The sequence below is a fragment of the Chinchilla lanigera genome, unplaced genomic scaffold (assembly GCF_000276665.1).
Source record: "Chinchilla lanigera isolate Chin_1 unplaced genomic scaffold, ChiLan1.0 scaffold00093, whole genome shotgun sequence".
In the NCBI taxonomy this organism is placed as follows: Eukaryota; Metazoa; Chordata; class Mammalia; order Rodentia; family Chinchillidae; genus Chinchilla; species Chinchilla lanigera.
The window spans coordinates 4,799,484-4,809,979 of NW_004955494.1; the positions used below are offsets into that span (position 1 = coordinate 4,799,484).

Sequence of the window (10,496 nt, forward strand, 5' to 3'; positions counted from 1 at the left end):
TAGAGAAAAGGAGATAATAATCGTAATGTGCTTGAACCATCCCCAAGCCATCATCCTGTTTATAAAAGATTAGTCTTCCAAATAACCAATCCCTCGTACCAAAATTTTGGGGACTGCTAGTCTCACAGGCTTCTCCAAGGACTGTCTAGTTCCCAGGGAAGTCCTTTCATTTTATTTGATTTTACTTTAAGTATTTATAGTAAGGAGTATACAAGACCACCCTCAGGTTCAATGATTTATTGGAAAGACTCACAAAATTAAGAAATCTGTTACATTTATAGTTATTACTTATTATAGAAAAAGATACAGATTAAAATTAGCCACACTGAAAGGAACATAGGGAAGAGTCCAGGTGGGACACCAGGACAACTGTTTGGTTATTTTCTTCTGATAGAGTTGTATAGGCAGTATTTAATTATCCCAGTAATGATTGAGGTCCAGTTTTTTAATTAGAGTTGGTCACATAGGCATGAAGTACTTGTAAGGGTGACTTTAGTGAGTCAGTCTTCAGCACCATAGTGGTTAAACTAACAGTATGTAGTTGAAGTTTCCACCACTTTATTTTATTTTATTTCTTGCAGTACAGGGGGTCGAATTCACTACCTTGTGCTTGCCAGGCAGGTGCTGATGCCACTGAGCTGTATCCCCAGCCTCTACCACTTTAAATGACATCCTTAACAGAACTATTTAATATGGCCCAAGGCCTCAGCTGAACAAAATAGTTCTCAGGAATGATATTCATTATATCTTTGCTGACCATTGTGTTTCTTTAGCTCCCTTATAAAGCCTTTCTACATTTCACCCTCTTTCTCTACTTATGGTATAGCAAATAACTTCCTTGTTAATAATGCAAGTGCAGATCTTATTTTGGCTGTGTCAGTATTGCATTCATTGATACAAACTGATACAAACTGTTAAGACCTCTACACGCACCCTGGTGCATGTCATCTCTCTACGCCCTTTGTTGCCTTTTCTAGTGCTGAAGAACTCAGACTTTCAATGACAGTAACTATATTTATGAGTTGTTTGACTTTATATACTGTGTCTGAAGTATTTTGTAAACCTTAATGTGTTTTTGTCTATACTCAACGGTAGAAAACATAGATGTAGAAAAATTAGTAGATAATTTCTAAAGAGTTATTTCAATACATTTAAATGTTTTGTTCTTTAAAGTAGCTAAGAGGAAGGCACTTACACTACACAGAAGTTAAGTGTGACATGTTTCCATCACTAGTTTCTCTAAAGATAGTAAAACACTTTTTGTTGCCTCTTCTGTGGGAACTACGCAGCACAGGGTCTTGATGTAGAGAGAAAAATCAATTGAACTCTCTGAAGTCAGTATTCATCAAAAAATGGGTAATCGGGATGATCTCTCCACCTGCCAAAACAAAAGGGATCAGTTTACTCCATAAGTGGCACAGTTACTCTATTACTAGCATCCTTTGATCACGTCATTGACAACATTCACCTTTCACTTATTTGTGTTTTGTTTCTCACGCACTATCCTCCCTTTCCCTGTGTTTCTTCAGCTCTGGAGAGCACCTTGGATGTGAGTGAGTGTGTGTGGTAGGGTATGGAAAGGTCAGTTGCTGTGTACCAGCATTTTACCTAAAACAAAACGCTGGATGTGAATCTTGCTTCCTTATCTTTGTGTGCAAAGTAATATTACTTGGGATAATGATGACAATGATAACTTTATCTTTTACATAACAATAGTCAATGACCCTCTAAGAGTCTGGAATGTGTGTATTCTAGCCATAGAAATAGATCAATAAATGTCTAAACTCTATGGATAACTTTTTTTTTTCCACTTTTTTTTGGTTTTTTTCCGGTACCAGGAATTGAACTCATGACCTTGCGCTTGCCAGGCAAGCACTGTGCCACTGAGCTAAATCTCCAACCCCTATGGATAACTTTAATAAGCTTTTCCTAAATGTTCTCTTGAAGAGAAGATTGTAAAAAAAATTATAAAGGTGATTTGATGAATTGGAGAGATTAATGGAGACTGATGAAGAAGAAAAATATGTGTGGGTATATAAATATATATTTGTCTGTATGTGTATAAACTATATTATTTTTAAGTTTTGGTGGTGGAGATTAAACCTAGGGCTTCACACAGGCTACGCAAGCACTCTGCCACTGAGCTATAGACCTAGTTTAATATTATTTTATTTTTAAAAGACCTGCAATATTCAGAGAATGAAAGGATACTTCAGCTGGTTATTTGGCACACCTCGAAGAAGTAAAAAAATTCTGCTCTGAGAAGTCAGTTAGTAGGGGGAACTAGAATCTTTACATCTTACAAACAAGAAAGTTTTTGTAATGCTAGGTTCTTTCTCAACTTGGTGCTCTGTCTAAATTATCATGTTTCTCTCCCAGAAATATTTTTCATAAATTTGCACATCACTTTGAGTTTTGGGGAGAAAAAATCATGTTACTTCAAATATACATATATATATATATGTATACACACATTGAGTTAATTCTCTTCAGGGTTTTTAGTCTACTATGTCTCAATCTAAGTCAGGGAATGTCATAAATGTTAAGCTTTTTCAAGTGGAAGTGTAGTGTAGGTTCCTCTAGTAGGTGTGTTATACCCAGGCATATTTAATATTCAGAAAGTGCTGCCCACACTTTATCCTGGCACTTCCCATGAACATAGATCAGCTTCCTTCATAGAATCCTTCATGGCTGACATTTGACAATCTAATACCTCAGGGCAATACCCAATCAGTGGTCCTCCAGAACTTACATAAGCAGTTCCACAAAGCGGATATTTTTATTCAAGGCTTCAATGTTTGTCATTTCTTCTTCAGTGAGAGAAAAGTCAAAGATCTGAAATAACGGAAATAAAAGACAGAACAATTTTGAAGGTAGAAAGTGAGCAATATTGGGACCAGAGGGGATTCAGCAGTGGGAGCACTTCAAAGTGCTCATCTCTGTAGATGAGGGTGGTCATCTCTGTAGATGTCTAAGGAGAACTGGGCTAGTGGTAGGGACCACCCACTGACGTGGAGTTGAACACTGTATTTTTCCCTTTGTATTTGAGACAACTCTGTTGGGAACATCGTGCAAGAAATTCTTAATACTCTGAAACAACATGTGTTTAGGAAACTTTAAACTCTAAGGTAAAGAGTTATTTTCACATAGGATGCTGGAATTTTATTTCTGGCTTACCTACTGTCCTATAGTTTTCTTTTAAAAAATATTTCTTTCATTTTCTAAATTTGTTTATTTTTAACTTTTAATTTGCTTTAGTTTATCTCTGAAATCCTTTCTTTCATCATTTTTAATGTCAAATACTTTCTTATAAGCATTTTTTCCTAGTTTTTATACTTTATTTACACTATGATTTTATTCTATGGCCTTTATTAGCACTTTTTCAGTTATATTTAGTTTGTTTATCATTCTTCTCTTACTTTATTATCTTTCTATACCTTCTATATCTTTCTATACCTTCTATATACCTTTCTATACATTTCTATATCTTTCTTTATTATCTTTCTAACTTCATTTTAATATTTAATGATTTACAAGTTTTAATCAAACAAGTGGTTCATAAATACAGTAATACCTCATGAATGCTTTTGTTCACAATTTGGCTCTCAAACAAAAGCTTTTGATAAAATTTTGCATCCATTCACAAACCCCACATCAGGTGACAAACACAGCCTCAGCCATCTTCCCAACGCAAATGCAAATGTAGCCGTCTTTCCCGAAACCATAAAACAAATTAAGTTGCAAACTGAGGTACATTGTATATGCTCTTTCTAAAGAAGTAAAATAGTACAGAAATCATACACAAAGGATTAAATGAAGAAAGTTCCTCTTATCATTCACTACCATTGTTTTATTTCCCTTTCCAGATATTCCTTCCCAGATACTAAACACATTTGGAGGAAAGATGCTCTTGTGACATATCTTTATTATTCTGCAACTTTCCATTATTTACATAATAAATATTGACTTTTTCTATCAAAATATATAGGCAGGTAACTCACTTAATCACTGTTCAGAACATACATGAACATGAATCATGTATGATTACTTAATTGTTTTGTGGATAATTTCTGAGTACTCTTCTCAGAGAATTTTTTTCTTGATCATTTATCATTCAAGTATTGGTGTTCATGAGATTATAAGGGATCAAAAATATATAACATAAACACAGTAATGAATGAAATAATCACTTAAAAATGAATCCTTACTCCAACTTCCTTTTTGCTTAATTGATAGCTTGATCATCTACTTCCATGAGGCACAGCTAAGCCAAATGGCAGACTAAAGGAAATTTTGTAAAGATGCAGGATTTCACAAAGTTAGTGAGAGTGATTTGGGGGATTTCTTCTAATTACAGACACATTTTTTTCCCCAAAAAAGCATTTAACATGGTTAAAATCTACTTCAGTATCAAAAAATATAATTGGAAAAAGTTCAAGAATTGCGAATCCCCTTCAAAAAAAGCCCTTCAATTTTTTTCAATATTATTCTCTTCATAATTGTTCTGCAAAAATATTTGCAAAATAGAAGATAACATGTGTAATCACAAAATTTTGTCAAACATATAAGAAATCAACACTGATTAACTTTTTTCTAGAAGGCTGTATATATGCAATTGGAAACTAAATTTTGCTGAGAATCAAATACGTATGTTTCTACAAATTTTTGTTTCAATTTTAAAATAAACCTCCAATTATTCCTACTCTACAATATACCTAAGCAATGATTTTCCTTTATATCTATGCAATGATTTTATGTAGATTGATTTTCAGTGAGCTTTTTTTCATAGCACAAATTACCTTAAGTGAATGTGGACTTTATATTACAAAAGTGAACTCCTAATATTCCCCCTCAAATCCTGCAACTTTTGTACTTTCTCATCACAGTTAATATCTTAAGGAGAGAGCATTGCCTATATTAAAACTGGTTGAAAGGTCCTGTAGACAGGACCCATGGTGATGTTGAGAAGAGCTGTACTCAGCTGGTCAAGGTAAAAGCCTGATTTAAGTGGGTCTAGAAGAGAGTGGGGAAGAAGGAAGTGAGAAGAGACTTCTCTTTTCTGTGTTTTGTTATAAAGGGAAAGAGAAGTGGAAATGGGTGGAGAAGAAAGGAAGTGTATATTGGACTTCATTTTTTAAGATTACAGGTTATATAGTTTGTTGTTGGGAGTTCTGAAGAAGAATAATTGCTAATGCAGGGGGTTATTTGAAGTTGAAGTTATGGAGAAAGTATTAGGTATTGGTGATTGAAATTTCCAAGAACATTCTCTGAATGTAGCGCAATGAATAGAGCCATGTTTCCAAGTTTCCAAAGCAGTTGTCTTACCTGAAAGTTTTCTTTGATTCTTTCTGAATTAAAGCTTTTAGGAATGACAACCACCCCTCTTTGGATGTTGAAACGTAAAGCAACTTGAGCAGCTGTCTTACTGTACTTTTTCGCCACTGAGTTTAAATATGTGTCCTCTAGCAAAGGTGGAGAAGATACATTCACCCTTTAAAAAAATCAAAATAGGCATCATATTTGGCTGGAGTGATGAGAACCAAGGGTTAATCAATCAGTCTCTTCTGCCTCTCTCTTTACCTGGTCACCTACCAGGACAGGTGGTGTCACCTGTAGCCATCTTTTGAATGTAAAGAGCTCATTGAATGAATGGTTGCTCTTAGAATGGAAAAGAGAAGAGAAGCAAATTTTTATAGCAGACTCTTTCAGAGTAAAAAAGTTATTTTATGAAAGCTGGGTCAGGAGTACATAAATAGGGAAAGGCAGGAGCGCTGGAGAAGAAGAAGGAGAGGCACAACTCTTGGAATCAGAGTAGAAAATTTTCTGCTTAAGTTTGTGGACCACATAACAGAAATGTCCCCACTGAATACAGATTTAATAGTTCAGTATATTTTTAAACATAGGCATAGAAAGTGCATCAAATAATTAAACTGAATTTATTAAGCATTTTCTACACATGAGGCATTAATAGATAACTTCATATACTTTATGTAATTGACACTAAAACACCCAGGTTAGGAAGATACTATTAATTCTAATTTATTTATATGGATAATTATGTGAAAAATATTACTTCCTTAAGATTACACAGCTACAAAGAGCCTTTCCAATCAAATAATTCTCATTAGTTTTATAGCCTACATCAAAGAAAATACATTCTGAAGAGTTGTTCAGCATTACTTACCAACGTGGATTCCTACAAGTCCCCAAAGGGCTAAATGCAACAATAATAATGTCATGTTGTTGGCAAAATTTCAAGAGTTTTGGCTGGGTGAAATATGGATGGCACTCAACCTATGTAGCATTGGGGGGCAGAGCAAAAAATTAAGACCTTGTAGTTGAATGTAATTTTACACAGTTTTTTTTAAAAGTTCAATAAAATCTATTTTAATAACAATTGCCTCATATTGCATTTTATCAGTATTTCTCATTAATGTCAGATTTATTTCCTTTTTCCTCAAAAATGCTTCAAAACTATCTTCTTTTTTGGCACCAGGAATTGAACTCAGGACCTTGCGCTTGCCAAGCTGGTGTTTATGCTGCTGAACTATACCCCTGGCCCTTTTTTCACCCTTTTTAAAAAATTTTTTTCAAAAATATCTTTTGTTATGATTTCACATAATGCATCTTAATGATTCCTCTAATTTTCTATATTACACTGTTTCCATTTTTTCATTTTAAGCAATGCCATGATAAATATACATAAATGTCTGTTTGGGTACATGATGTGGTTTTATTAGGATAACAGTGCCATTGTTCTGGCTATACATGATAATGTGTTTTAGATACCTTTGGGATTGGTTTGCAGGAGGAGTTTAGAAGGCTTGGAGATGTGACCTAGAGAACCCTGAGAATGCTATAGACAGAGCCTGTTGGGTAATTCTGGTCAGAGCTCAGAAGATGAGAATGCTAACAGGAATGCAGACAGTGAAGGCCAGGCTCAAGAGGCTTTAGTTGGGCATAAGAACTTGATTAGCAGCTGAACAAGAGGCCATGTGTGTCATACCCTGGCAGAAAGACTTTTTGAGACCTTGTGGGAGATTTAAGAGTAAGGGTGGTAAACGAATTGATCTGGCAAGGAAATTTTAAAGCAGCACAACATTCAAGCCATGGTATGGGTAATATTCTCTGCCTTTAGCCAGATTTATGGTAAGAATCAGGAGCAAAGAAGCAAAGAAGCAAAATTTTAAAACCTTAAATTTTGGCCCTAAAAGAATCATATATAAGAGATTATCACGATTGAAAGTAATCCGAGTGCTTTGTGTAGGGACAAGAAAAAAGGCCTTGGGGCTGGGGACTTAGCTCAGCGGCAAAAGCACCTGCCTGGCAAGTGCAAGGTCGTGAGTTCGGTTCCCGGTACCGGAGAAAAACCAAAAAAAAAAAAAAAAGAAAAAAAAAGAAAAAAGGCCTTGAGAGCATCACAGAAATCAGCAAGACCCCAACCATCACGGACTTAAGGATGCAAAAGTGTAAACTTTTTATTTGAGAAAGGATTTCCTGGAATGCCTCCTTGAGAAAGGTCTGCTTGGGAATTGGTTCATCTGGATTTATTTCATTGTGGTATAAGGGAGGCCCAGATACTGCTCAAGCTGGTGGAACATGTTGATATCATCTACATGGTACTGGTTTTACTGGCATGCAAAATGCAAGAATTATGAGGTCAGGGAGGCTTCTATCTAGATTTCAAAGGAAAGCCTGGAAGGCCAGGCAAGGAGCCTCTACAGCACAGTTTGTGAAGCTATGGGAATGAAGCCAAAAGTGTCAGAGAAAACCCAGAAAATCAGGAATGCCAGGAATGTGAAAAGTCTGCCAACGAAAGCTCCAGGCCATGAGTTGAGCCAACCTCAAAAGGAGGCTGTATGGGCTGCAACCATCAAGGTCATAAGGGTGAGGCCACCCAATCCCTGTGGAACTCACATTTTACCACTGAGTACCCTGGTGCCAGATATGGAGCCACAAGACTTAATATTTGCCCTGCTGGATCCCTGTCTGCTTTGGTCCAATTCTTCTCTATCCTCTTATTCCCCTCTTTTGGGATGGTGTTGTTTACCCTGTGCCATTTGTATTCTGGAATTCTGCAACTTGTTTTTGATTTTTATAGTTTTCCTTGAGTCTCAGAAAAAGATAATTACATTCTTGTTTTTTTTTTTTTGGCATGGGAATCGAACTCAGGACCTTGTGCTTGCCAGGCAGGTGCTTGTGCCCCTGAGCTATATCCCTGGTGCTGAGCTATATTTCTGTCCCCAGAAAAAGAGACTTTGACTTGGACTTGTGAAAAATGCTGGGAAAGGGACTGCTACATTTGCAGTTGTACACAGTACAGTTGCTATGTTAGCAAAAGTTATGAACTTACTATCTTTATTTGGACATTAAGTATGGGTGGAAGAGATGTGTTTGTTGGCAAGGGTGGGATGTGGTGGTTAGGGTGGAGTATGAATTTGATTGGCTTTGGGATTCCCCTGTTGGATTCTGGGAGCATACTTCTGGCTGGGTTATAGAGTCATAACCTTGAGGTCTGTATCTTGTCCCTTGCCTCTTCCTCTCTGGCACTGTTTCCTTGCTCTGTTTCTAGCCTACCATGAGCTGGACAGCTCTGGTCTGCTGTACTCTTTCACCACCATGTCTTGCTTTGGAGTCTGCCCAGCACTGACTGAATGCCCTGAAACTGTGAGCCAAATTAACCCTCTCCTTTAAACTGTGAGTTTCAAGGATTGTGACTCAGGTAAGAGAAAGCTGACTAATACAGATAGATTCCAAGACATAAAAGCTCGTGTACTGTTTTTAAAGGCTCTTGATACATATCCAAACGGTTTCTGGGAAGGCTTAACCAGCTTGCTCTCAACAGCATTTCATCTCTTGCTTACCCAGAGCATTATAATAAAACATAAAGCAAAAGCACTCAATACAAAACCAGGTTTAAATTTACATTTTTATAATTACTGGTAAGTTAAACATTTCCCATGTTTATCAGTTTGCAATTAGTCTTAGAATTTCTGTCCACTTCTTTTGCTTTTTCCTGCTGAGATTTAGTGATTTTTTTTTCCCTCAATTTTCTTGATTTTTTTTTTTTTTCCAGTACCTGGAATCAAACTCACGACCTCACTTGCCAGACAGGCGCTGTGCCACTGAGCTAAATCCCCAGCCCTTTCTCAGTTGATTTTAATTAGGGCTTTAATTCATAATGATATGAGCCCCCTTTTCTATTATACTTAAAAAATATATAATTATCTGTTTCTGTTTGCTCCTAATATTTTTAGAGTTTAGCATTTTTATACTATTGCATTATCAAATTTTCTTTATGATTTTTCCATGGTTTCCCTTCCTATCCAGAGCTCTAAAACATTAAATTGCTCTCATTGTATCTACATGTGACTCCTGCTCTTTTCTTTAACTTCTGATCAAAGGGAGAGAACTTGGGAGTAATGTGAGGCAGAGCTCTGTGTTTGTTTCTACAAAGTCAATTTATCACAGTATTGAATAAAGACAATTCATCCCTCTGCCATTAGTTTGTGTTACTTTATGGTAAGTTTTTACTATACTGTGGCCTGCTTCTAAACACTTGTCATCTTCAATTTATTTGTATGTTGGTTCTTGCACTTCCATTATTTAATTTAATTTCATTGATTAATTGATTGTAGTACTGGGGATTGAACCCAGACAGCACTGAGCTACAACCTAGGCCTTTTAATTTTAATTAATTTTTTTACAAAGTCTTGCCTCAGCCTGTCAGGTCTTACTTTATTTTAAATAGTCTATGCCGTATCAATATCTAAGCAGATACTGATATTCCCCTTCATTGCTTTTCTTCTTCAGAAAAATTCTTGCTTGGATTTGAAGTTTCAAATATTTTTCCTTAAGGATGTAAATTGAGAGAAGTTAAAAGACTGACCCAGGGTATTATGCTACTTATGCTGAGCAACCAGAAGACTTCCTGAAAGAAAGTCCAGGCTCTTTTTGTTATTCAAATATTATATCGGGTCCTGTTCCCCACCTGGGGGAGCTGTTCATCTGTACCTGGTTGGAGACCGGCTTGTATTTGAGTCCTGGTTTGTTCAGGATGCTCTCCAGCTGCCTGCGGTTAAAATTAGAGACTCCAAGAGATTTCACCAAGCCAGCGTCTTTGCAAGCTTCCAAGGCCTAGGGGGCATATGCCAACAGGTCAAGAAAGCAGTTTCTCGGGGAGCAAGAATGAACGTTTGTGAAGCTGACTGGGAATTCTTTACTTTTATTTTTTATTTTAAAGGGAATAAAGAAATTTAAAAAAACATTAAAAACAATACAGAATTTCAAAACCAGATGATAGGAGATTAATAATGGTTGTTATATTTCATATTGTTATCTTCAAAGTAGTTGTTCAGATTACCAGATATAGGCATGCAAGATTGATCAAACAATTAAGCAGTAACTGTTCCCTTCAGTAAACCAATAGAAATGAGTAGTACAGTTATTTTGGCTATCTTGTGTGTATGTGTGTGTGTGTGTGTGTGTGTGTGTGT

At 36.2% G+C, this 10,496-nt stretch overlaps 1 protein-coding gene across 1 annotated transcript in view; it reads right to left on the reverse strand.

Moving 5' to 3' along the window:
- Positions 1-222: 222 nt before the first annotated feature.
- The window catches only part of Akr1d1 (aldo-keto reductase family 1, member D1), a 56,395-nt gene continuing 46,121 nt past the window's right edge, over positions 223-10,496 (reverse strand). Inside the window, exons 5-9 of the mRNA XM_005405462.2 lie at positions 10,015-10,137; positions 6,185-6,294; positions 5,326-5,491; positions 2,753-2,835; positions 223-1,378 (exon numbers count right to left, since the gene is read on the reverse strand). Of these exons, the coding sequence (XP_005405519.1) occupies positions 1,336-1,378; positions 2,753-2,835; positions 5,326-5,491; positions 6,185-6,294; positions 10,015-10,137 (525 nt within the window). The 3' untranslated portion in view covers positions 223-1,335. The remainder of the gene's footprint in view (positions 1,379-2,752; positions 2,836-5,325; positions 5,492-6,184; positions 6,295-10,014; positions 10,138-10,496) is intronic.